The sequence below is a fragment of the Lampetra fluviatilis genome, chromosome 3, assembly GCF_964198595.1.
Source record: "Lampetra fluviatilis chromosome 3, kcLamFluv1.1, whole genome shotgun sequence".
Lineage (NCBI taxonomy): Eukaryota > Metazoa > Chordata > Hyperoartia > Petromyzontiformes > Petromyzontidae > Lampetra > Lampetra fluviatilis.
In genome coordinates this window covers 12,152,137-12,179,966 of record NC_136277.1, presented here as the reverse complement: position 1 = coordinate 12,179,966, position 27,830 = coordinate 12,152,137, and the positions used below count along the sequence as shown (strand labels likewise).

At 47.5% G+C, this 27,830-nt stretch overlaps 2 protein-coding genes across 5 annotated transcripts in view; both read left to right on the top strand.

Moving 5' to 3' along the window:
* Nucleotides 1-6,992: 6,992 nt before the first annotated feature.
* On the top strand, nucleotides 6,993-24,223 carry LOC144952747 (uncharacterized). Its single transcript, XM_078883240.1, has 7 exons — nucleotides 6,993-7,045; nucleotides 10,321-10,808; nucleotides 15,437-15,520; nucleotides 17,256-17,339; nucleotides 19,991-20,098; nucleotides 21,155-21,277; nucleotides 22,598-24,223. The coding sequence occupies exons 2-7, from the start codon at nucleotides 10,322-10,324 to the stop codon at nucleotides 23,140-23,142; spliced, it is 1,431 nt and encodes a 476-aa protein (XP_078739366.1). The 5' UTR covers nucleotides 6,993-7,045; nucleotide 10,321; the 3' UTR covers nucleotides 23,143-24,223.
* Nucleotides 24,224-25,834: 1,611 nt separating this feature from the next.
* Nucleotides 25,835-27,830, top strand: part of LOC144952680 (uncharacterized) — a 30,250-nt gene continuing 28,254 nt past the window's right edge. For all 4 annotated transcript variants that reach the window (XM_078883174.1, XM_078883167.1, XM_078883160.1 and 1 more), the window contains exon 1: nucleotides 25,835-26,147. The gene's annotated coding sequence lies outside the window, so the exon portion shown is untranslated. The remainder of the gene's footprint in view (nucleotides 26,148-27,830) is intronic.

The following is a 27,830-nucleotide window of genomic DNA, read 5'->3' as shown; positions in this document are numbered from 1 at the left end:
TTCATTTCTGTTTTTCTTGAGTAAGAGTTTCATTTTTATCACATTGGTATTTTAAATAAAATATGAAAAAGAAATTTTCATAAAAAGTGGAAAATTTAGGAAAATTTTTTTCACGAAAATAAATTGTCACGCACAACGAGTCTGTGTGCAAAATGTCAGCTCGATTGGATCACGGGAAGTGGGTTAAAAAGCGACCGAAAGATTTGCACGGTCGTAAGCGCGCAAGCAAGCAAGTGAACTTAATATAAAGGATTTAAAAAGTGGAGTGTGCATCATCCAAACATTCCATCAGCTATATGCCCAGTACCCCACGGGGGAAGGACTGACGGTTCCTGATGCACCAGAATCATTCTCACTTGAGTCAGACGAGGAAGAGGATGAAAATTCTGGTCCTGAACCATCCAGGTCACATGACCCAGATTTTAAGTACCTCCGTGGAAAATTTCCGAGGTGAAATTAGGCTAAGATAAAGGAATGTGTCTTTGTTGGTCCTGAGAATTCGTTAACATCTTCGAGATGATGCATTTGAATGTACTCCGTGGCAAGGAAAAGACTGCATGGAAAGCCTTCCATCTTCTTGGTTCTTTCGGTAAAGTCACGTAGAAGGGAATTAATAAAATAATAAAAATAAAACATAATAAAATAATTCTCACGACTTTTCGGCCACAATGCAAGCAGCCGTCCTCAGGTGAAGACCAGGTCTGTCGGGGAGACAGCGTCTGAATGAAACAGTCACGAAAGCTTTAAATAGAAAGCCTTCCAGTTAGTGGCAACACATTTTCTCAGAAACAACAAGGCAGACAATTACAGGGAGTGGGTGGAAAACGTCAAGGCATCCAAAAGCCTTGGTTGCAACATGTCACCAAAGATACATTTCGATTTAAAGCTTTCACGACTGCAGGGATTCATATTCTTGGTTCTTTCGGTAAAGTCACGTAGAAGGAAATTAATAAAATAATACAAATATAACGATGACTTTACCGAAAGAACCAAGAATATGAAGATATATTATTTGCACTCTAGATTTTTTTTTTCCCAGCGAACTGCGGAGCAGTTGGCGACAAGCATGGCGAGCGATTTCACCAGGACATTGCAACGATGGAGAAACGCGATCAGGGCAAATGGAGCACATCAATGCTTGCAGACTGTTGCTGGACATTATTATTTGGTTCTTTCGGTTAAGTCACGTCTAAAGATAAAATAATAAATTAAATTAAATAATAGAATACGACGTTTCGATTGCAACACAAGCAATCATCATCAGGTATAATGAAATAGCGACATAATATCTAACCAGAAAACTATAAACAGACATATTAGCAGACAGATATCACCAAGATACATAGAGAGAGCAACACAGGTAACAGAGAGAGGTGATCGTCTCTGTGGGGTGGCCTTAAATAGACAGAGGAGGGCGGACGCAGAGAGAGGGAGGGGGGTTAGAGAAAAAATTAGCATATCAATGAGTGGACAACAAAACGTGGTTCTGCAAGTGCGATGACACGGCAAGCAAGCCTGAAAATCAGGAGAAGGACACACTAAAATTAAATAACCTAGTAAAATATCGAAATGTAATGTAATACAACACAGAGGGTCGGTCAACACACATTTTGTTGTCCACTCATTGATATGCTAATTTTTTCTCTAACCCCCCTCCCTCTCTCTGCGTCCGCCCTCCTCTGTCTATTTAAGGCCACCCCACAGAGACGATCACCTCTCTCTGTTACCTGTGTTGCTCTCTCTATGTATCTTGGTGATATCTGTCTGCTAATATGTCTGTTTATAGTTTTCTGGTTAGATTTTATGTCGCTATTTCATTATACCTGATGATGATTGCTTGTGTTGCAATCGAAACGTCGTATTCTATTATTTAATTTAATTTATTATTTTATCTTTAGACGTGACTTAACCGAAAGAACCAAATAATTCCTGCAGTCACGAAAGTTCTAAAATTAAGATTGAACCACTTCTACGGGGAAGTTTTAAACTTATCTGGACACTGGACAAGAGATGCTTCATTTAATAAATACAAGAGACAAGCCAAGAAGCGCCGAGAATATACTGAATAAGGACTAAACTGATCATTGGTTCTTTACCCTTTTATCTGGCAACAAAACTGACACCTTTTTTACAAGGAGTCATGTTTGCATAAACCACAATACCTGCAGTCCTAATGCAAACAAAAAACATAACTCTGATAATGTATGCACTGTCCTTGAAGTTGATTGGTCCACACCCGAGACAGCTTTTCTTAGAGCCTAGTCTCACATGGTGTTGAACCAGATGACGCGCCTTTTGGCGTCATCTGACGCGCCTTTTGGCGTCATCTGGTCCAACACCATGTGAGACTAGGCTCTAAGGAAAGCTGTCTCGGGTGTGGACCAATCAACTTCAAGGACAGTACATACATTATCAGAGTTATGGTTTTTTTTGCATTATGACTTCAGGTATTGTAGTCTATGCAAACATGACTCCTTGTAAAAAAGGTGTCAGTTTTGTTGTCAGATAAAAGGGTAAAGAACCAATTATCATATTTTTTACTGACAAATGAGGTTCCAATGGTGTAAGGACTAAACTGTGTACTTATACATAATAATTTTTTGCCTTGTGTTTCATAATACATTTTATTTGTATGACCCTTTTGCTGATTTTTAAAGCGCGGTCCCCCTTCTTAAAGGGGGGGGGGAGGGGGGGGACCACCAGGGCATCCTTCCAATCCTGTGGAACCCATCCAGTGGTCCAGACTGTTATTATGATGTCATATAGGGCAGTCTGCATTTTGCTTTGGAGATCATCTCTGTCCGGTCTCTTCCCTGGTCTCAGACTCTGGATCTCCTTCAGTACCTGTTGTATATATTAGGTGTTGAAAAATTATAAAAACGAATAAAAATGTAATGAAAATTTGAAATACGTAATTTTCCAAATTTATGCTAGTTTGTGTAATTATTCGAATATGCATTTATGCGAATTAGTTTCTGCTTCGTTGCCAGGGGGTATCAATCGTGATAATAAAATGAAGGTGTAATTGTATGAAGTTATGCAAGTGTATTTAGTATGGTAATTAGGCTTGGCTTCGTTGTATAGGGTTGTTTTATCAATTGGGATAATAAAATATATGCAAATCATGCATTATGCTAATGTACGCAATTATGATAATTAGGCTCCGCTATGTGTATTACCAATCGTGATAATAGAATGATTCTCGCTTTGACTTTTACTGATTTTGTTGTAGTGCTTATGTCAATTCTTATAATTAAGATTATTTTGCATGAACTTAGGAAGGCACCACTCAGACTCGTCTGTGCTGAGCAACTTTAATATCTAAAAAAAACAAAACACTCTCATATACGAACTCTTATGCTAGGAATGTCAACACAGCACTCCTGGAGATGTTCTCCCGATTGATCCGTACATTGAACCCTCAATGGTTAAGTTTGTTAAACTGGGTAACAAAACAATCGGATAATTCCTCACAGTAAAGCGAGCATACACGACGACAGGAAAAAGTCCTTTAAAATTAAAGCGACAATATTCATACGAACAGTAATAAAGAAACATGTCCCTAAGGCCAAAGTAGACCTCAATTAATTCATTGGTAAGATTACACAATTAACGAAATGCCTTGGAATAATGGTGTGCGGTCATGTGCCTGCTTGTCTAACAAATGTTTATCGATTGGCTAAGGACTTCAATAAATTAGCGGGCAAGATTCTGTGATCAAAAGGAAGATTTTAACAAAATAGTATCCCTTTGAGTGTGTGGATTCGTAACATAGATGTTTATAAATGTTTACTTTCATCAATTAACAAAATAGTGTCCCTGTGAGTGTGTGGATTCGTAACATAGATGTTTATAAATGTTTACTTTCATCAATTAACAAAATAGTGTCCCTGTGAGTGTGTAGATTCGTAACATAGATGTTTATAAATGTTTACTTTCATCAATTAACAAAATAGTATCCCTGTGAGTGTAGATTCGTAACATAGATGTTTATAAATGTTTACTTTCATCAATTAACAAAATAGTGTCCCTGTGAGTGTGTGGATTCGTAACATAGATGTTTATAAATGTTTACTTTCATCAATTAACAAAATAGTGTCCCTGTGAGTGTGTAGATTCGTAACATAGATGTTTATAAATGTTTACTTTCATCAATTAACAAAATAGTATCCCTGTGAGTGTAGATTCGTAACATAGATGTTTATAAATGTTTACTTTCATCAATTAACAAAATAGTGTCCCTGTGAGTGTAGATTCGTAACATAGATGTTTATAAATGTTTACTTTCATCAATTAACAAAATAGTGTCCCTGTGAGTGTGTAGATTCGTAACATAGATGTTTATAAATGTTTACTTTCATCAATTAACAAAATAGTGTCCCTGTGAGTGTGTGGATTCGTAACATAGATGTTTATAAATGTTTACTTTCATCAATTAACAAAATAGTGTCCCTGTGAGTGTAGATTCGTAACATAGATGTTTATAAATGTTTACTTTCATCAATTAACAAAATAGTGTCCCTGTGAGTGTAGATTCGTAACATAGATGTTTATAAATGTTTACTTTCATCAATGAATTCATTGGTACAGTTATGCAATTAACGAAAATGAATGACTAAAATACTTCCAAACGACCGTATCCACGTAACTCAATGGGCAGCAACGCTTATCACGATCAGCTAATAGGATGGCCCTTTTCGAAACACAAGGAGAACTTTGGAGTAATCTTATTAGTCCCAATATGCGCGTTATGTGTGGGTGTGGGTGTATTGTCTTCTTACCGAGGTGGGGCGTTCCTTGTCCAACTGAGTTGCAGACGTTCTCTTGGGAGCAACACTTTATGAAGCAACTTCAACATACTCTTAGGTTTTTTCGGTAAAGTCACGTAGGTAAAAATAAAAATTAATAAAAGTAATTATATAAATAAAATAATAAATCACGACGTTTCGGAGGTAACACAAGTCTCCGTCATCAGGTGGGATACTTGATACAGTAAATTTTAGCTGTGACGGTCCCACCTGATGACGGAGACTTGTGTTGCCTCCGAAACGTCGTGATTTATTATTTTATTTATATTATTACTTTTATTAATTTTATTTTTTACCTACGTGACTTTACCGAAAAAAACCTAGGAGTTTGATTCCTTGCGGTCACGAAAGCTTCAAATCTAGAATCAACTTCAACATAACATCACACAATCTACACTCGGGTCTCGAATGTCCATCTAACCACGCTACGGCAGAACTAGACATGGTTCGCTATACCGGCCCGGACCACAAGCTGGTTCCCGGACCGAGTGGCTCGAGGCCTCTTCTCGCCAGAGATCGCAAACGGGTTTTGATTCCTTACCCGTACCCGGCCGCACCAGGGTCGCAAACGGGTACCCGTACCTGGCCGTACCCGTACTCTACCCGTACCCGGCTGGGTATGGGTAGTGTACGGGTATCGGGTACCTGATTGCGACCTCTGGGATGAAGCCATGTTGCAGGCGCGGGTGGGTTGATTCTAGGAACTTGAATTGTGAGAAGAGACAAGACGTTGGGAAATGAGTGACAAACGGTGACTCACCAGTGACTGTCTACCCGTACCCGGCCGCACCAGGGTTGCAAACGGCTACCCGTACCCGGCCGGGTACGGGTAGCCGGGTATCGGGTAGGGTACAGGTATCGGGTACCCGGTTGCGACCTCTGCTTCTCGCCAACGTGGATCTTCTTGACACAAGCACACGAAGAACGCCACGCTCCTCACGGGGCCCCCCCTTATATCCCCCTGGGCTGGGGCTGGCTCAGAGGTCGCAACCGGGTACCCGATACCCGTACCCTACCCGATACTCGGCTACCCGTACCACCCGGCCGGGTACGGGTACCCGTTTGCGACCCTGGTGCGGCCGGGTACGGGTACCTACGTGACTTTACCGAAAGATCCACAGAGTATGGATCCCTGCAGTCACGAAAACTTCAAATCTAGATTAAAATAAAATTAGTTTTAGTTTACGGTGGTTTGTTACGACCTCTTAGATGTATTTCTTGTTTAGACGCTCAGTAAGTACATGGCGGGACTCTCTTTAACAAGAACTCGTAAATAAAAACAAGAATTATTCTGTTAAATTGCATAATTATAATTCTATTAGGGGCCGTACATAAATGACGTCACGCACCTAGGGGGGGGGGGGTCAGACATTTGTGACGATGTGTGACGATGGGGGGGGGGGGGCTTGAGAAATGTGACGTCACATCAAAATGCGCAACTTTAAATGAATATAGACAACACGTTCTACTTAATTAAATAGACTTTTTAATAAATGTTTTCTCCTACAACATCAGAGTGCAGCGCCAGATTAAATACGCACTACAATGACAATAGTTTAAAGCGATTTTAAGCATTCCACAAGTAGTGACTAATCCCATATCTGCATTTCCCATAAATATGAGAAATTCCTCTTGATATGCAAATTCCTTTGTCAAGGCGCCCTTCCCCCCTTCCAACCCAGCTTAAATATACGCTGCCAAGCCTGGTGGTGTTCATTCAGACGCTGTCTTTCCGACAGCCCTGTTCTTCACCTGAGGACGGCTGCTTGCGTTGTGGCCGAAACGTCGTGAGAATTATTTAATTATGTTATATTTTTATTATTTTATTATTTCCCTTCTCCGTGACTTTACCGAAAGAACCAAGAAGACGATTTGAAGCATGTTTTTTTTTTTTGGGGGGGGGGGGGGGTAGACAGAGCTTTCCTTTAAATATATTTCTTGTTTAGACGCTCCGTAAGTCCATGGCGGGAAGCTTTTTAACAATAACTCGTAAATAAATCCAAAAATTATTAATCGAAATTGCATAATCCCAATTCTATTATATCATCGTCCTAGCGCGGCTCGCTGTCGTTAGTGGAAATGACGCGTTCCCTTTGTTGACTCGGGTCAACATATGAGTGCGCAACTTCACCGCGGACCCTTCCGACGCCCTCCTCCCGCCCCTCCGCCGCGGGAGTCATATGCGCGCGGTCCCTCGCGCGTGCACTCGGCAGAGGCGAGGGCGAGTCGCAGAAGAGGTGAGGTGGTGAGGTGGTGGTGGTGGTGAGGTGGTGGTGGTGAGGTGGTGGTGGTGAGGTGGTGGTGGTGAGGTGGTGGTGGTGGTGAGGTGGTGGTGGTGGTGAGGTGGTGGTGGTGGTGAGGTGGTGGTGGTGGTGAGGTGGTGGTGGTGGTGAGGTGGTGGTGGTGGTGAGGTGGTGGTGGTGGTGAGGTGGTGGTGGTGGTGAGGTGGTGGTGGTGGTGAGGTGGTGGTGGTGTGGTGGTGAGGTGGTGGTGGTGAGGTGGTGGTGGTGAGGTGGTGGTGGTGGTGAGGTGGTGGTGGTGAGGTGGTGGTGGTGAGGTGGTGGTGGTGGTGGTGAGGTGGTGGTGGTGAGCTGGTGGTGGTGGTGAGCTGGTGGTGGTGGTGAGGTGGTGGTGGTGAGGTGGTGGTGGTGAGGTGGTGGTGGTGGTGAGGTGGTGGTGGTGGTGAGGTGGTGGTGGTGTTGAGGTGGTGGTGGTGGTGGTGAGGTGGTGGTGGTGGTGAGGTGGTGGTGGTGAGGTGGTGGTGGTGAGGTGGTGAGGTGGTGGTGGTGAGGTGTACAAGACACTGTTCAACCAGATTGACAATGCAGGTCACAACAACACACGCACCCATCGACTCACTCGCCTACTCACCCATCCACACACTCACCTACTCACCCATCCACACACTCGCCTACTCACCCATCCACACACTCACCTACTCACCCATCCACACACTCGCCTACTCACCCATCCACACACTCACCTACTCATCCATCCACACACTCACCTGCTCACCCATCCACACACTCACCTACTCACCCATCCACACACTCACCTACTCGCCCACAGACTCACCCACCCACTAACCCCATCTAAAACGCCTATCTACTCACCCACCCACCCACGCACTCACCCACCCACGCACTCACCCACCCACGCACTCACCCACCCACGCACTCACCCACCCACCCACGCACTCACCCACCCACGCACTCACCCACGCACTCACCCACCCACGCACTCACCCACTCACTCACTCACCCACTCACTCACCCACCCACTTACCCACCCACTTACCCACCCACTCGCCCACCCACTCACTCAATCGCTCACCCACTCACTCACCCACCCACTCACCCACTCACTCATCCACTCACCCACTCAACCACCCACCCACGCACCCACCCACTCACCCACGCACTCACCCACCCACGCACTCACCCACCCACGCACTCACCCACCCACGCACTCATCCACCCACCCTCGCACCCACCCACGCACTCACCCACCCACGCACCCACTTACCCACCTACTCACTCACCCACCCACTCACCCACCCACTCACTCACCCACCCACTTACCCACCCATTTACCCACCCACTCGCCCACCCACTCACTCAATCGCTCACCCGCTCACCCACCCACTCACCCACCCACCCACTCACCCACCCACTCACCCACCCACTTACCCACCCACTCACTCACCCACCCACTCACCCACCCACTCACCCACCCACCCACTCACCCACCCACTCACCCACTCACCCATTCACTCACCCACTCACCCACTCAACCACCCACACAACCACTCACCCACTGGATAGGTGGTGACGGTCGGAAATACAACGAGCTCTATGGTGTAGAGTTTTGATGAGGGAATTCTTCTGGGATGGATGGTGGTGGGAGTCAGGTTTGAGGTAGGCATCCGTATGGGTGGCTTTTCTGTAGAAAGATTGTCCCATTGAGCCATCAGGTCTCTTTTCAATTAAAACATCCAAGAATAGTGACTTTCCATCCTTTTCCACCTCCATGGTGAATTTGATGGCTGAGTGTATGGAATTGATGTGGTTGAAGAATTGGTCCAGAGCTGGTAGGCCATGTGGCCAGATGACGAACTTGTCATCCACGTATCTCTTCCACAAGGACGGACGTAGGGTGGATGCCTGGATGGCATCTGTCTCAAATTTCTCCATGAAAACATTGGCTACAACTGGAGATAAGGGAGAACCCATTTGGGGTACCTTCAACTTGTTTGTAGAATGTTCCATTCCAGGTGAAGTAAGTGTTGGTGAGGCAGTGTCTAATCAGGGCCGGTACATCAGCATTCATTCCTTGTTGGACCAAATCTTCAATGATTTGCAATGGTGTCAGGCAAAGGAACTTTGATAAACAAAGATAGCACATCGAAACTGACAAGCAAATCACCTGGAGATAGTGAGATGTCCTTAATTGAAGATACCAACCCAGCTTAAATATACGCTGCCAAGCCTGGTGGTGTTTAATTCAGACGCTGTCTTTCCGACAGACCTGTTCTTCACCTGAGGACGGCTGCTTGCGTTGTGGCCGAAACGTCGTGAGAATTGTATTTTATTATGTTTTATTTTTATTATTTTATTATTTCCCTTCTACGTGACTTTACCGAAAGAACCAAGAAGAAGTGAGCTGAGTTAAGTACAGCTGAGGCGGTCTTAGCAGTGAATGGTTGCAAGGTCTCAGGCATAAATCGGGCCACTTTGTAGGTGGGTGAGCTAATAGTGGAGACGATAGGACTGAGTGGTCGATCAAAACGTCGTGATGTTGTTATTATTTTTATTATTTATTATTTGTTCTATCTACGTGGCTTTACTGAAAGACCCAAAGAATATGAATTGCTGCAGTCACAAAAGCTTTAAGTAAAAAATAGACAACAACAAAAAATCCCCGTATTGAAACGGCTGTACGCCGTATGGACCTGAAAGCTCTATTTCTCTGTATAAGAATACGGGGTAAAGCGTATCGGTTTGACAGCGATGTTACAGGGCTATACCTAATAAATGAAATAAATAGAATGAAACTACTTAACGGGGCCTGAAAAAGGGGATCGGTGGTCAGAGGCAGGGAATTTGAAGGGAATTGTTTGGGAGAAATACAAAATGGGAAACGGAGGATGATTGACGGGGGAGGGATGGGTTGGGAATCCGTTAGGTAAACTGGGAAGGTGATTGGTCAGAGGGAAGGCGGGAAGTCAACGAACCATCGGGAAAGGGGCTCAAGGGGGGGGGGGGGGAGCGAGGGAGTTCGGGACGCTTGGAGTGACGGGAATCCTTGAAGGCGCGTGCTTGTGTCTCCTGCCGCGGGAAATAAAGACTCGTATCAGTTGAAGAATGCCGTGTGGGCTGTTACTACACACGTAACAAACTACAATTTGCGTCTCAAGAGATTTCCAGGAATACTCATAATAATTCTTGAACGTCAAATCAGTGTCCATTTTCCCCTAAATTTCGCGGTCCGTTTCTACGCCGCCCCCCGCCAGCATGGCGTGCGCGGTGGCCGCCCCGGTGCTGCCGGAGCCGATGGACGACTTCCCGGCGTGGCTGGAGGCGCAAGGCGTGAACCAGGAGGTGGCCCGGGCCATGGACTCGGAGCTGGGCATCCGGGACTACGGGGTCCTGCGCGCCTGCGTCGGGGACGGCCTCGTGCGTGCCGAGCTGCTGGCCGCGGCGCGCGACCGCCTGCCCTTCGGCTTCTACGCCGTGCTGCGGCAGGTGGTGAAGGCCCTGCAGGGCGACGGGCACCACCACGACGATGCGGCCGCCTCCTCCCCGGGCGACGTGACGCTGGGAGGGCTGGTGGACGTGCTGCTCGCTCTATTCAGCGGCCTGAGCCGGGAGCTGCTGCTGTCTGCGCAGAGGCTGGGAGACGCGGACGATCGGAAATACACGGCGGCTTCTCCCTCGTCCGCGGGTGCGCCCGGCGCGGAAAACTTGATGGCGACAGAGACGAGTCATCTTATGGAAAACGGTAATCGGCGCTTTGCTCGCTTTTTAAATATAGACTAAACTACGAACTGAACTATTTATATTTTACCAGGTAAGGGCCATGGAGCTCTAATTCAGAAGTGACCTGACCACGAATGATAACTCAACGAAGTGGCTTTTCACGTGGAAATGTTACAGCAGCCAGCAACTCTAAACGCGCGATGTTGATTCTAAATGCGGAGGGCAAAAACCGAAGAACCCGCGGAAAACACGCAAACTCTAAAAATGCAGCAGGCATCATCAGGGTCGGGATGGAACCCGTGACCTCCTGTATACCAGGTGAGGGATTTAACATCTCCCAGCCACCGTGATGATGAGAGAGACACACAGACTCGAAAAATGCAGCAGGCAACATCAGGGTCGGGATGGAACCCGTGACCTCCTGTATACCAGTTGAGTGATTTAACATCTCTCAGCCACCGTGATGATGAGAGAGACACGCAGACTCCAAATATACAGCAGGCGTCAGGGTCGGTATCGAACCCACGACCTTTTGTATACCAGGCGAGGTAGTGAACATCTCCTAGCCACCGTGATGATGATGAGAGAGAGACACGCAAACTCCAAATATACAGCAGCAGGCGTCAGGGTCGGTATCGAACCCACGACCTTCTGTACACCAGGCGAGGTAGTAAACATCTCCTAGCCACCGTGATGATAATGAGAGAGAGACACGCAAACTACAAATATACAGCAGCAGGCGTCAGGGTCGGTATCGAACCCACGACCTCCTGTACACCAGGCGAGGTAGTTAACATCTCCAAGCCACTGTGATGATGATGAGAGAGACACGCAAACTCCAAATATACAGCAGGCGTCAGGGTCGGTATTGAACCCACGACCTCCTGTATACCAGGTGAGGGATTTAACATCTCCCAGCCACTGTGATGATGAGAGAGACACGCAAATTCCAAATATACAGCAGCAGGCGTCAGGGTCGGAATCAGACCCACGACCTCCTGTACACCAGGCGAGGTAGCGAACATCTCGCCACCGCAGTACGCCAAATAGAGAGGTCGGTGGGTGCCAGGGATGTGGGAGAGATCCGCTGACACTTAAATAAGTTTGGATTTATTTCGCCGTCTTTCCAGCCGACGGCCGAGTGTCGTCATCTTTGGTGCGCAGACGGGGTCAATGGTGACCCAGCGGGAAATAGCGTATTTACAAATAAAAGAAGCCTCGAAAATTCAGACGAGCGAGATGTCCAATGGTAGCGGTGCGGGCTAACGCTGCGGACGAGATGGACCAATGGACTGGATCGTGGTGGCAAACAGAGTGAGGTAGAAGTCGGAAGTGAGATTACCCCGGTGGGGTTGACGGAGGAGAATTGGGCCTTCGATGTGTTCCACTGTAAATGTTGAAGAGGTTGACGGGCTAGAGGACGCTTTCCAATCTCTCTGCATCTCTTCGCCTAGACCAGGGGTCGGCAACCTACGGCTCCGGAGCCGCATGCGGCTCTTTACGGGCTGCTTCTTGACGATATGTACGTATGTACAGTATGTACATAGATGCATTGCGGCTCTTGAAATACTGAATTTTGTACCGAATTGGAAAGAAATGGCTCTTCTTGTTATTTTGGTTGCCGACCCCTGGCCTAGACAGCCTGACACCCCGCCTCCCAACCCCCCCCGCCAACCCCTCTTATGTCATGGGACTTCCTTTGCCAGTACCAAAATATACTAATAGGGGTTTTTCCCCTTTTTTCTGGCAACAAAACTGACACCTTTTCCAAGGAACCATGCTTACATTAACCACAATACTTGCAGTCAAAGGCAAACAAAAAACAATACTCTGATAATGTGTGCATTGTCTTTGAAACTGATTGGTCCACACCAGAGACAGCTTTCTTTAGAGCCTGGTCTCATATGGTGTTCGACCAGATGACGCCAAAAGGCGCACAGTTCAAAGATAACGCACTACCAGAGTAATGAGAGCTCGGGGTGAGCAGCTACATCATGGAACTTGCTTTGCCAGTACCAAAATATACTGATAGGGTTTTTCCCCGAGCTCTCATTACTCTGATAGTGCATTGTCTTTGAACTGTACGCCTTTTGGCGTCATCTGGTCGAACACCATATGAGACTAGGCTCTAAAGAAAGCTGTCTCTGGTGTGGACCAATCAGTTTCAAAGACAATGCACAAATTATCAGAGTATTGTTTTGTGTTTGCATTTGACTGCAAGTATCGTGGTTAATGTAAGCGTGATTCCTTGCAAAAGGTATCAGTTTTGTTGCCAGCAAAAAGGGAATAAACCCCTATTAGTAACCCATCTTATGCTTGACATTTCCCCACCGGTTTCGCCCACTTTGCGCAAGAAGTGCTCACAAGTGACGTCATCGCATCTACCCCCCTCTATTTATGGAACGAATCGGGAGGATTTCACCACGAATCTCACCGTCCGCCTGATGAAGCTGGTTGTAATTACTGGCGAAACGTCGTACTCAGATTGTTAATGTTGTGGCTTTGCTCTCCAACACCCAACCGGTGTTGCTGTGCTAGTATACTACACTATACACTACACTATACACTACACTACTATACACTACACTATACACTACACTATACATTACACTACGATACACTACACTATACACTACACTATACATTACACTATACACTATACACAATACACTACACTACTACACACTACACTACTACACACTACACTATACACTACACACTACACTATACACTACACTATACACTACACTACTATACACAATACACTACACTACTACACTATACACTACACACTATTCTACTATACACAATACACTACACTACTACACACTACACTACACACTACACTATACACTACACTACACACTACACTATACACTACACTATACACTACACTACTATACACTACACTATACACTACACTACACCGGCGTGCTGTACTAGTGACGAATTGGGCACGTTCTGTTTACGTGACAAACCTTACTAATTGGCTGTGTTGGGTGGTGGCGGGTTTAACGAAACATATATTTACGAGATTTAACACCCAAAAAACCCCTATGATGGATGATATTGGTCGTAAAAGCCCTGTTACGTGTTAAACTCGCCCAAGTCATCATCTCAGTTGAACACTTTCGCGACCAATATCCTCCCCCATGTGTGCAGATACTACTGAATCTATAGTGTGTAGGAAGATACTACTGACTATTGTATGTAGGGTGTATAGGTATATATTCCTACACACCCTACATACAAGAGCCGGTATAGTATCTACATATATACTTACACACATCATACATACAATCCTGTTGGGTCAACTTTCTACCCTCACATCTGAGGGAGGGGAGTCCACTTGCTATAACTTTTTCGATTCAGGCCTCCTGGAAGGCTCCTATCATTTAACTTGTATCTAAGAACTTGCATCTTGGAATCCCTGCCTCACTTGATACAGCAAATCTGGCTGTGACGGTCCCACCTGATGACGGAGACTTGTGTTGCCTCCGAAACGTCGTGATTTTATTTTATTTTTATTAATTTTAATTTCATTCTTTACCTACGTGACTTTACCGAAAAAACTAAGAGTATGAATCCTTGCAGTCACGAAAGCTTCAAATCTAGTATCCTATCATTTCGTTGACGGACAAACGGAACGCCGGGCTTTCATGACAGATAACGCGGATTTCGAATCGGGCGTAACGCGATCGAGCGGTAGGAACTAACTCTAGATTTGAAGCTTTCGTGACTGCAAGGATTCATATTCTTAGGTTTTTTCGGTAAAGTCACGTAGGTAAAAAATTTAAATTAATAAAATAAAAATAAAATAAAAATCACGACGTTTCGGAGGCAACACAAGCTTCCGTCTTCAGGTGGAACCGTCACAGCACGATAGCTGTATCAAGTGAGAGAAATTCCAAGAAAACAGTCCTTGTATATATAAAGCGATGGGTATTACCTTGTTATCTCGGCATCTCTTGAGGAAGGCCAGTGTCTCGAGAAGCTGTGACTTCTTGTCTCGTTGTCTGTTAAAAACTCTAACAGATAGGTGGAATTCCTCCCCGTAGAGGGTTTTATTTTTAAATCCTTTATATTAAGTTCACTTGCTTGCTTGCTTGCGCGCTTACGACCGTGCAAATCTTTCGGTCGTTTTTTAACCCACTTCCCGTGATCCAATCGAGCTGACATTTTGCACACAGACTCGTTGTGCGTGACAATTTATTTTCGTGAAAAGTTTTTTAACAAAATTTTCCACTTTTTAGAAAAAAAAAATTTTCATATTTAATTTTAAATACCAATGTGATAAAAATGAAACTCATACTCAAGAAAAACAGAAATGAATAATAAAATAAAACCGATGCCACGCATATAAAGGATTTATAGTGAAAAACTTAGTTTTTACGGGTTAATTTTTATTTTACTTTTATTCATTTTAAATTTTTTTACCTACGTGACTTTACCGAAAAAACCCTGAGAATAAGAGGGAACTAACGTCACGCGGGTTGGAACAGGCGGTCGTGCGGCCGCCACGGCGGTAGCGTCGCACGCGGCATTGGCATGTTGGCGGATGCTTCTAGAGTGATCTAGACGCTACCCGCGTGCCTCAAGTCGCCGACGCCAGCGGTGTGTGTGTGTGTGCGTCCCCCTCTCTCGTCTCAGATGAGCCGGCGTTGACCGAGACTCTGGACGTCGACTCGGACTCCAGCCTCGCCGTGCATCGGATCAAAGCGGAGTCTCCCCGCGGTAGTGCGCGCTCTGGGCAGTCCTGGGGGGGGGGGGCGGGGGGGGGCGGGAGGGGGGCGGGGGGGGGGGCCAGGGGGGTAGGGGGGGGCGGACGCTTGCCCGCAGTCCCCAGTGCCCCCCGTGTTATTCCCAGAGAGCTCCGGTTCAAATGTAGATGCCACTGGATGTTCACGTTCTACAGATGTAGATGCCACTGGGTGTTCACGTTCTACAGATGTAGATGCCACTGGTTTTTCACGTTCTGCAGATGTAGATGCCACTGTAGATGTAGATGCCACTGGTTCTTCATGTTCTGCAGATATCGATACCACTGGTTCTTTACGTTCTGTAGATGTAGACGACACTGGTTCTTAATATTTTGTATATGTAGATGCCACTGGTTCTTCACGTTCTGCAGATGTAGATACCACTGGTTCTTCACGTTCTACAGATGTAGATGCCACTGGTTCTTTACGTTCTACAGATGTAGATGCCACTGGGTGTTCACGTTCTGCAGATGTAGATGCCACTGATTCTTCACATTCTGCAGATGTAGAAGCCACTGGTTCTTCACGTTCTGCAGATGTAGATGCCACTGGTTCCTCACGTTCTGCAGATGTAGATGCCACTGGTTCTTCACATTCTGCAGATGTAGATGCCACTGGTTCTTCACGTTCTGCAGATGTAGATGCCACTGGTTCTTCACGTTCTGTAGATGTAGATGCCACTGGTTTTTCACGTTCTGCAGATGTAGATGCCACTGGTTCTTCACGTTCTGCAGATGTAGATGCCACGGTTCTTCACGTTCTGCAGATGTAGATGCCACTGGTTCTTTACGTTCTGCAGATGTAGATGCCACTGGTTCTTTACGTTCTGCAGATGTAGATGCCACTGGTTCTTCACGTTCTGCAGATGTAGATGCCACTGGTTCTTCACGTCCTGCAGATGTAGATGCCACTGGTTCTTTACGTTCTGCAGATGTAGATGCCACTGGTTCTTCACGTTCTGCAGATGTAGGTGACACTGGTTCTTCACGCTCTGCAGATGTAGATGCCACTGGTTCTTCACGCTCTGCAGATGTAGATGACACTGGTTCTTCACGTTCTGCAGATGTAGATGCCACTGGTTCTTTACGTTCTGCAGATGTAGATGCCACTGGTTCTTCACGTTCTACAGATGTAGATGCAACTGGTTCTTTACGTTCTGCAGATGTAGATGCCACTGGTTCTTCACGTTCTGCAGATGTAGGTGACACTGGTTCTTCACGCTCTGCAGATGTAGATGACACTGGTTCTTCACGTTCTGCAGATGTAGATGCCACTGGTTCTTCACGTTCTGCAGATGTAGGTGCCACTGGTTCTTCATGTTCTGCAGATATAGATGCCACTGGTTTTTCACGTTCTGCAGATGTAGATGCCACTGGTTCTTCACGTTCTGCAAATGTAGATGCCACTGGTTCTTCACGTTCTGCAGATGTAGATGTCACTGGTTCTTCACGTTCTGGAGATGTAGATGCCACTGGTTTTTCACGTTCTGCAGAAGTAGATGACATCACCGCCATCTGTTGTGCAACGGTTGAACTCACGAACCGCAACTGGACATACGGACCTGGTCTGTTCCCGCCTCTGAAAGTTCGCAGGTCAAATGCTCGCAACTCGAGAAGTCCCCGTATTTGGTTACCTGCAGGAGCAACCCGTTCGGGTGCAATTCACGGATGATGACTGATGCCACAGCCGTGTGTCTTGCCTGTCCCCAGACGATCCGACCGTGACTCAGACCCTGGACATGGACTCCAGCCCCAGCCACGGCCTACATTTCGTTAAAGTGGAGCAGCCCGATGGTAACGCTCGCTCGCCCGGTGACGTCGCAGGCCGGTAGCTCGCGGTTGTTGCACGTCGCCATCGATCCGGTTGAGCACTCAGCAGGCCCAGGTGGAGCTGGAATTTCCGACAGGGTAGCGGTTGACGTGCGTGGCTGGCTCGCCTACTCCCGTGTCCGTTATTGCGTGCGAAAGACGTTCCAACACGCGGGCATATGTACAGGGAAATAATAAAATAATAAAAATATAACATCATAAAATACAATTCTCACGACGTTTCGGCCACAACGCAAGCAGCCGTCCTCAGGTGAAGAACAGGTCTGTCGAGAAGACAGAGTCTGAATGAAACACCACCAGGCTTGGCAGCGCATATTTAAGCTGGGTTGGAGGGGGAAGAGCGCCTTGACAAAATAATTTGCATATCAAGAGGAATTTAGCATATTTATGGGAAATGCAGATATGGGATTAGTCACTACTTGTGGAATGCGTAGGAGGTGGGCGGGGGGTTTCAAAGTCATATTATGCCCGTGCATTATGCAGGATTAGCAGCATCAAAGGGAGGGAGTAGGGTTATCACTGAGCATGCGCATCGATCGTTAGCATTCGTTCTAAATCGAAAGGGTTACAATAGAAATCGTCAATTGTCCTTCATTTTTAGTGATTTCTCCGATCATTTATGCTTGTGAGTTTTCATTTAATAAACCGTGCGATTGCAGATAAACTGAAAACGTAACCTGTATCTATCTATATTAGTGGTTTTTGTCAGAGAGATCCGTGAAAAGTAGATACATTTGGATTATCCGCGATGTAGAATTATCCGCGGCCTCCCTCCCGGTTATTTCTGTGGATAATCGAGAGTCTACTTTGTTTGCTACTTTTTTTATTTTGCAAAGTTTAATGCCCACCGAACCTATGTAGCTCTTATTCTTAGGTTCTTTCGGTAAAGTCACGTAGAATGGAAATAAAAAAAATAATAAAAATAAAACATAATAAAATAATTCTCACGACGTTTCGGCCACAACGCAAGCAGCCGTCCTCAGGTGAAGAACAGGCCTGTCGAGAAGACAGAGTCTGAATGACACGCCCCAGGCTTGGAGCGTCTACGTGACTTCACCGAAAGAACCAAGAAGATGAATCCCTGCAGTCACGAAAGCTTTAAATCGAAATCTATGTAGCTCTTTTTTCAGCAGCGACCTGGCTATCACAAATGATGATAGTTCAATAGAGTGGGCTTTTATCGTCCTCACGTGGAAATTTATGGCAGCTCCCGAATACTGGAAGCGTGCGATGTTGATTCTAAACGCGGAGGGGGAAAAACCCCGGGAGGACCCAGAGAAAGATCCACGCGACCACGCGGAAGAGAGATACGCTAACTCCACATATACAGCAGCAGCAGGCGTCAGGGGTCGGAATCGAACACACGACCTCCTGCATACCGGGCGAGGGAGTGAACATCTCCTAGCCACCACGGCGCCCCTCGTGACTTTCAGCCGGTTCACTTGAGCCGTGACTTCAGAATCAGAATTTTTTTAATTTATACTGGAGGAGGAATCCGATGCGTTATCCAGCTCTTCATCACAGATGCCCAGCAGGGGCACGCGGGCACGTGGGCACGTTACAACAACAACAGTACAAACAGACGATAGGAGTATAGGAAAGGTAAACAAATTTCTTTAGAAAAAACAAACACATGCATAGAAATAAAACTAAACATTTGTAATAAAGGTCGTTGAAGTGACTTCTCGAATCCGGTCTTTATTCATCGTTCATCACAGCTCTTCCTTCACGCTCCTGACAGACAGCGTGAGAGGGATAGAAAGAGAGAGATGTGCGCAAGCCACGTGGCAGCCTGGACCCCGCTCCAGCGTGGCCTCACCCCTCCGTTCGTTCCAGTTCTGACCACGTGTCGTTCGTCTCCACCCCTATTTAATACCCGGGTCACGTGGTACGTTTCCACCAATCCTGGTTAGCCTCCATGGAATCTTCCAGACTCCATCGTAGGCTCCCGGGACCACGCCCCTGACTCGTCTCCCCATTGGCTGTGGCCAAAGCCAGCAGAACCAATCCTCTACAAACAGCTGTCACCTTTCCATTACGTCAGGGCCACGCCCTATAGGCTTCCCCCCATTGGCTATGGACCAGGACCGGCAGAGCCAATCATCGTGACGAGTTGTAATCCGTCAATGACCCGGATATAACCTCACATTACACATTTTTAAATCCTTTATATTAAGTTCGCTTGCTTGCTTGCTTACGACCGTGCAAATCTTTCGGTCGTTTTTTAACCCACTTCCCGTGATCCAATGGAGCTAACATTTCCACACAGACTCGTTGTGCGTGACAATTAATGTTCGTGAAAATTTTTTCCAAAATTTTACACTTTTTAGGACAAAAATATTATATTTAATTGCCAATTGCTTAATGGTGCAATGCAATCATCTGACCCATAGGTGGCAGCCATCTCAAGCCAGAGGACGAGAGGACTCTAGCCGCCACGCATATAAAGGATTTATAGTGAAAAACTTTGTTTTTACGGGTTATACTTATTGGGTTTTTAATCTTACCAGGAATACTCGGCCTGAATCTCAGCCGCCCGTCTTGTGCCTTGCTGCAAGAACCAATCATATTTCCTCCCCGCCACCCCCCCCTCCATCTCCTCCCCCGGCCATCAGGTGGCTTCTTCACTGCTGCAGGGCCTACCCACTCGGGCTTCCAGAACGAGGTCGAAACCGTGATGGAATACAGGCCTTGCTCCTCGTCGCATTCGGGGGACACGCACGGTGAAGTATGGGGACACGTGTGGGGTCACCCCTCACCACGTCGCTAAGGCCTCTCTCTCTCTCCCTCTCTGAGGCTTTCCTGAATGAATAAGCACCGATTATATACGATTGGAAAAATAGTTGTCTCCGGAATATGAAACCAAGAATGTTGTGGACTGTCCCCTATTTTCCATCCTGTCTCGGTCATGGCTGTGAAGCGTGTTTGAATTTCCACCATGAAGGGTTGGTTTCCGCAATAGAGCTCCATAGCTCATCGGATTCCTCCTCCAGTATTCCTGCAGAGGGAGCTGGTAGGAACGTTGGGTTGCTCGGTCAATGGCCAGGGTCAACGGCGGCGTGGTGTATTCCGCAAATATGACCGACTGTGAGGGCGGGCACAAGCCGGCGTGAGTCGGTTAAACGTTGAGTTTTATAAGGGCACCACGGGGTGACCAGCCCCACCCCTCCCACCCCCCACCCAGCCCCACCCTCCCCACCCAGCCCCTCCCCACCCAGCCCTTCCCCTCCCCACTCAGCCCCACCCTCCCCACGCAGCCCCTCCCCACCCAGCCCCTCCCTCCCCACCCAGCCCCTCCCTGCACGACGGACGGACACAATAATCTCCTGTGGGCTGGTGTAACCAGAGGTTCCTACCAGTATAAAGGTTTGGGATGGGTGTAGCCCAAGGGTCAGTGGGCGGGGCTAGAGATGAAATTTGCACGTAAATGTTAGATCGGGTAAATCTTGACAAACGAAGCTGTAGGGGGGGGGGGGGGCATTGTATTGTGAGAGATTAGCAATGAGGAGGTGCCGTGTACGCACGTTGAAATTCTTTCGCATCGTACGTATCCAACCGTGCTAATCGGAGGTACAACAAACCATACCCTGGCTCCCCAGGAGAAAGCGGTACACGGTACGGCAAGTGTACGGCGCACGCACCGCTGTCTGCGATCCGCAAACCCTGCCAACCGACGCGGTGGGATTATCAAGGGTATCGTCGCATCACTGAGCGTTCCTGGGAGAGACGCGGGGAAGGTTTCCCCAAACCATTCTGCTTGTGCGCCGATGCTGATGCAGGGGGCGGTGTGGCGGCGATCGTGTGGCCTCGTGCACGTGAGATGGATCATACCCCGGCCGAGGAATCTGCGGTCTCCGGGTGGAGCCAGACGGACCGCGCTCAGAGGCCCGCGACCCACGAAGGTGCGGCGCTTGTTGGCAGTCCGCTGGGGCGTCGCCGCGCTGGCGTCTGTAAACGCTCCCCGTTGAAAAATCTATCGAATACATCTTCTTGGTTCTTTCGGTAAAGTCACGTAGAAGGGAGGTAATAAAATAAAAAAAATAAAACGTAATAAAATAATTCTCACGACGTTTCGGCCACAACGCAAGCGAGAGGTGAGGACGGCTGCTTGCGTTGTGGCCGAAACGTCGTGAGAATTATTTTATTATGTTTTATTTTTATTAAATCCTTTATATTAAGTTCGCTTGCTTGCTTAGGACCGTGCAAATCTTTCGGTCGTTTTTTAACCCACTTCCCGTGATCCAATCGAGCTGACATTTTCCACACAGACTCGTTGTGCGTGACAATTAATGTTCGTGAAAAAAAAATATTATATTTAATTACCAATTGCTTAATGGTGGCAGGCAATCATCTGACCCATAGGTGGCAGCCATCTCAAGCCAGAGGACGACAGGACTCTAGCCGCCACACATATAAAGGATTTATAGTGAAAAACTTAGTTTTTACGGGTTATACTTATTATTTTATGACTTCCCTTCTACGTGACGACTTTACCGAAAGAACCAAGAAGATGAATCCCTGCAGTCACGAAAGCTTTACATCGAAATCTATCGAATCAATGCATCGCATTGTTCTCCGGCCGTTTGTCAAGCCACCGCTTCACGAAAGGCTTCGGCCACGGTCGTGTCGGTCGGTCATTGCCGTCCGTTGGACCGTACTACACCGTCGCCGGTCACTGACCCCCACTACTCCCCCGCTACCTCCCCCCCCACCCCCAAACTATTCGTAGCTGGGAACGGGCTCAAGGTCAGTGTGGCTGCGAGCCGGCTCACTTAAGCCGCCTCAGTTTGAGCCAGGCGTCACAGTTCCTATGATCACTGTTGCATTGCTTTCATGGCTTTATTTTGGTGATTTCGAAAAGTGTATTGGTTTAGCCATGTTTGTTTGTTGGAGTACAGAGTTAGACTGATGGCCTTAATCGAAGTTGTCTTGTGGTTGTTGTTGTTGGTTGTTTGACTTGCATCCCACTGGGATTTTTGCACAGGGTTGGTGTCCGGTGATTTTTCTGCAATATTTTGCTGTCTTTTCTTGGATTTTCTGTTTGCACTCGGTCACATATTCACTTTAAGATGTTTTTTGTTCATGTTTTTTTGTTTGTTGCGGTTGCACCCGATTCAAGAGCCGAATGGCTCACAGGGCTACACCTAATAAATGAACTTGAAGGCCCCGATGCCGAATCTTAACTTGCTGCAAGAGATAACCGCCGTTCCTCCCCTCGTCAGGTGACGGCTTCGTCGCAAGACCCTCCCACCCGGACTTCCAGAACGAGGCCGCCGCAGCCACGGAACGCCGGCCGCACGCGTCGACGCAGTCGTCGGGAGAAACGTCGCACGTTCAAGCGTGGCGACGCGCGGCTCACGTGACCCCACGGTTGTCCACTACGCGTCCGGCCGTGCCGCCACGGCTTGGCGGCGGCGGCGACGGCGACGGCTCGCCGGCGAGGGAAAAGGAGAAGCCGTACTCCTGCAAGGTTTGCACGCGGGCCTTCTCGCAAAAAGTGAACCTGCAGGTCCACATGCGGGTGCACACGGGCGAGAAGCCGTACCGCTGCGACCTGTGCGACGTCAGGTTCATGATGAAGCCGAACCTCATCGTGCACCAGCGGCGGGTGCACACGGGCGAGAAGCCGTACCACTGCGAGGAGTGCGGCCTCGACTTCTTCCAGCACTGCACCCTGATTCGCCACCTGCGTACGCACGCCCACGCGGAACCGCCAAGCGGCAACAACGGGGGGGCCGTCGGTGCCGCGCTCTCCGACGACGCTTGACGGCCCGTGAACGGATCGTCAAACTGTTGATTTGTTTAAACCGAGCTGCGTGGCTCTTTTGAAAAAGCGACCAGGCCACAAGTGGTGCCTCGACGAAGGGGGTGGGGGGGGGGTATCGTCATGTGGAAATTTATAGCAGCCAAATACTCTGAAACATGTAGAGATGCATAGAGACCCATAGACTAAAATCAACTAAAATGAAATAAACATAATAAAATAATTCTCACGACGTTTCGGCCACAACGCAAGCAGCCGTCCTCAGGTGAAGACCAGGTCTGACAGACCTGGTCTCCCCGACAGACCTGGTCTTCACCTGAGGACGGCTGCTTGCGTTGTGGCCGAAACGTCGTGAGAATTATTTTATTACGTTTTATTTTGTTATATTATTATTTCCATTCTACGTGACTTTACCCAAAGAACCAAGAAGATGAATCCCTGCAGTCACGAAAGCTTTAAATCGAAATTTAAATTCAACTATTTTAATTTTACAAAGTAAGGCCCCACTGTGCTATGTCGCTGTTTTTCAGAAGCGACCTCGGCCATCACAAATGATAGCTCAACGAAGTGGGCTTATCAACATCGTGTGGACATTTATAGCAGCCAACGACAATAAACGCATGTTGATTCCGGAGGGAAAAACCTGAGGACCTGGAAACAAAAATCCACGCGACCATGGCGAGAGAGAGACATGCAAACTCCAAATATACAGCAAGCGTCAGGGTCAGGATCAAACCCACGACCTACTGCGTACCAGGCGAGGTAGTTAACATCTCATAGCCACCGTGATGACGATGATGAGAGAGAGAGACACGCAAACTCCAAATATACAGCAGGCGTCAGGGTCAGGATCGAACCCACACCCTCCTGTATACCAGGCGAGGGAGTTAACATCTCGCCACCATGGCGCTCCCACAGTGCTCATCTCCACAGATGGGTGGAATGTTTTTTTAGCCAAGGGAGAGGGAGAGAGAGAGAAGATTGTCTTTTTGTGGCCTGGATTTCATTTTTGGTAAGATTGTTGTGTGTGTGTAGTGTATGCCGACAGAGGCCTACACACTGTTTAGGAGGCATCGTGTTTAATAAAACAATTCGCTGTACATCGCGTTCTGTTGTTACGTGTGGCTTACTTGATCTAGGCTGCTCGCTGTGTGTGTGTGCGTGTTAGCTAGCGAACGGATCTGTAGCACTTCGCTAACTGACCACGCTTCCCAGCCAAACTACACGCCCCCGGTACCGCCCCCTTTCTGGAACCTTCCATAGGGCTCTGGAAGAACCCCCCCCCAACCCTTCACCTGGGGTCAGGGTTGGGGAGAACCTGGCCCCTCAACGGTCCTGCTCTCCCTGTCAGAGGTCGCAACCGGGTACCCGATACCCGTACCCTACCCGATACCCGGCTACCCGTACCCGGCCGGGTACGGGTACCCGTTTGCGACCCTGGTGCGGCCGGGTACGGGTAGGCCGTGAGTCACTGGTGAGTCACCGTTTGTCACTCATTTCCCAATGTCTTGTCTCTTCTCACAATTCAAGTTCCTAGTTTCAACCCACCCGCGCCTGCAACATGGCTTCATCCCAGAGGTCGCAATCGGGTACCCGATACCCGTACCCTACCCGTACCCAGCCGGGTACGGGTAGGGTACGGGTACGGCCGGGTACGGGTACCCGTTTGCGACCCTGGTACGGCCGGGTACGGGTACGGGTAAGGAATCAAAACCCGTTTGCGACCTCTGCTCTCTGTCTTTCCCCAGCTCAGGGTGGCACCCCCGATGCGTCTGTGCCCGCAACTACACCGGGCGGTATGTGTTATGTATTTCCGACGCTTCATATGTATGCGATATAACCCAACAAAAACCTCTACTTAAGGATAATATTGGTCGTTGATGGGGGGGGAGCTGGAATTCGCGGGGTGAGTTTCCTGGTTATTGAATCAGAATATGTATTGATACTGGAGGAATCCGATGAGCTATAGAGCTCTTTTTTTAAACATATGTGCAGTTAGGGACACAAGTATCGATTTTTTGCGATAAAAAACATCGATTTCCAATAAATAAATAAATAAAGATTCTCAATTGAAAAACATTTAATAAAAAAATAGATATTTAATAAAACAAACTATTTTGTCGAATAGAATAAAATTCGATTACAGAATAAAAATCGATTCTTCATTATCGTGAATTTTGTGTAAATCGATTTTTGATAATCGATTTTTTTTATATTTTCAAAGAATTCGCGGCGCGGAAATCGATTCTTTCGGATACACTCCACCAATGTGGGGGGGTGGGTGGGTGGTGTTTGTGAGGGGGGGGTCAATCTCTCGCGATGGGAATTCTACGGCGGTGGGCGGAGGGGGATTTAGAAAAATCGATTAGACGCGAGCTCAATACAAATCGATTCGCGTCGATTCCCGATCAGAATCGCCCCTCCCACCCAACCCCTCCAACTTTTCCCGCCCGCGGACAGCAACGAAGCGCGCGCGACAACGATTACCCCTTGCGCGCAACGGCATCGATTCCCGAATCGGAATCGCTTGTGGATATTTTTTAACCGCGTCGTCTCGTTTGTCCTCCCGTCAGCCGACGGCGACGTTGTCGTCCTTTATCCATTTTCTACGCGATAATAATGAAAAACACTAATTTCCACCCTTTGTTCAATCAAATAATTCGTGAGTAGAACAAACAAACAAAAAAAAATAGATTCGATTCCCCGAGTTGCCCAACAGACGGATCGATTCAGGGCGGATCTAGGCCGCAGGCTTCTCCTTGGGCGCCCTCCCTCGCTTCCGCCGTTCGCTCAGTTGCTTATCGCCGTTCGAAGATTTCCATTTTTGACTTTTTTTTCACGCCGATTAAAGCCACGGCGGTACGCGGAGTTGGTTTTTAAAGATAAAGAACATTTTTTTGTTCCGTTTAAGTTTTTTTCCTTCAAACGGAGGGAGGGGGAAGTTAAAAAAACGTCGCCTGCTGCCGCTGAGACGAATTTCGCGGCCTAGGCTGTCGGGCTTCGCGAAGGTGAGAAAAATATAAATTAACAAAAAATAAATCTTAGCAATTCTTCTTTTGTTCGTACCCTTTCGCCGTAATTTACGAACGGCGACGACAACCGCGCACGAGTCGACTTTTAAAGACGTCGCCCCGTGTGTGTGTAAAGCATTTAAAAAAAAATGGAATTTTACATTCTCAGAAGACGTTCTCAATGCACAACTGGATGATGTTAAGGCCTCACAACCCACCCACGCCGTCGTGTTAGGCAAGACGACATCGGATAGTTGTTTGACCATACTTCACCGCTCCGTGACAGTGTCGAAGGCGATGTACAGCCGTTCGAACCCGCAAATCCGCCACTCGGCTGTTTCACGGCGTTTTATGTCGCAAGCGGCGCGCTAACCACTGCGCCACCGCTCCTCCCACACCCGCTTTTGTTACCATTTGTTTCGTAGTACCGTTAATAACTGTCGACACAACGTTGATTTTTTTTGCTGTATGAAAACTGAAAGGCAATAACTTTAATGTGAAATAGTTCAAGTGATTCCCTTAACGAAATATACATAGTCTTGATGAATCATGGATGTATGTCTTGAACTTCTTTCGCGCCGTACGTAGCCAACGGTACTAATCGGAGGTTCCGGGGGGATTAAGGACAACTATGGGTCTCTGTGTGAGTCTATGGGTCTCTGTGTGAGTCTATGGGTCTCTGTGTGAGTCTATGGGTCTCTGTGTGAGTCTATGGATCTCTGTGTGAGTCTATGGGTCTCTGTGCGAGTCTATGGATCTCTGTGCGAGTCTATGGGTCTCTGTGTGAGTCTATGGGTCTCTGTGTGAGCCTATGGGTCTATGTGTGAGTCTATGGGTCTCTGTGTTAATATATGGGTCCCTGTGTGAGTCTATGGGTCTCTGTGTGAGTCTATGGGTCTCTGTGTGAGTCTATGGGTTTCTGTGTGAGTCTATGGCTCTCTGTGTGAGTCTATGGGTCCCTGTGTGAGTCTATGGGTCTCTGTGTGAGTCTGTGGGTCTCTGTGTGAGTCTATGGATCTCTGTGTGAGTCTATGAATATCTGTGTGAGTCTGGGTCTTTGTGTGAGTCTATGAATCTCTGTGTGAGTCTACGGGTCTCTGTGTGAGTCTATGGGTCTCTGTGTGAGTCTATGGGTCTCTGTGTGTGTGACTTACAGTGTAAGTCTATGGGTCTCTGTGTGAGTCTATGGGTCTCTGTGTGAGTCTTGAGTCTTTGTGTGAGTCTAGGGGTCTCTGTGCGAGTCTATGGGTCTCTGTGCGAGTCTATGGGTCTCTGTGCGAGTCTATGGGTCTCTGTGTGAGTATATGGGTCTCTGTGTGAGTCTATGGGTCTCTGTGTGAGTGTCTGGGTCTCTGTGTGAGTCTCTGGGTCTCTGTGTGAGTCTATGGGTCTCTGTGTGAGTCTACGGGTCTCTGTGCGAGTCTATGGGTCTCTGTGCGAGTCTATGGGTCTCTGTGCGAGTCTATGGGTCTCTGTGTGAGTATATGGGTCTCTGGGAGTCTATGGGTCTCTGTGTGAGTCTATGGGTCTCTGTGTGAGTGTCTGGGTCTCTGTGTGAGTCTCTGGGTCTCTGTGTGAGTCTATGGGTCTCTGTGTGAGTCTACGGGTCTCTGTGTGAGTCTATGGGTCTCTGTGTGAGTCTATGGGTCTCTGTGTGAGTCTATGGGTCTCTGTGTGAGT

Coding starts and splice junctions, on each gene's coding strand:
- LOC144952747 (XM_078883240.1), top strand. CDS start 10,322: ATGGCGTGCGCGGTGGCCGCCCCGGTGCTGCCGGAGCCGATGGACGAC. Junction 10,809..15,436: donor GAGTCATCTTATGGAAAACG/GTAATCGGCGCT, acceptor CTCTCGTCTCAG/ATGAGCCGGCGTTGACCGAG. Junction 17,340..19,990: donor TAAAGTGGAGCAGCCCGATG/GTAACGCTCGCT, acceptor CCCGGCCATCAG/GTGGCTTCTTCACTGCTGCA.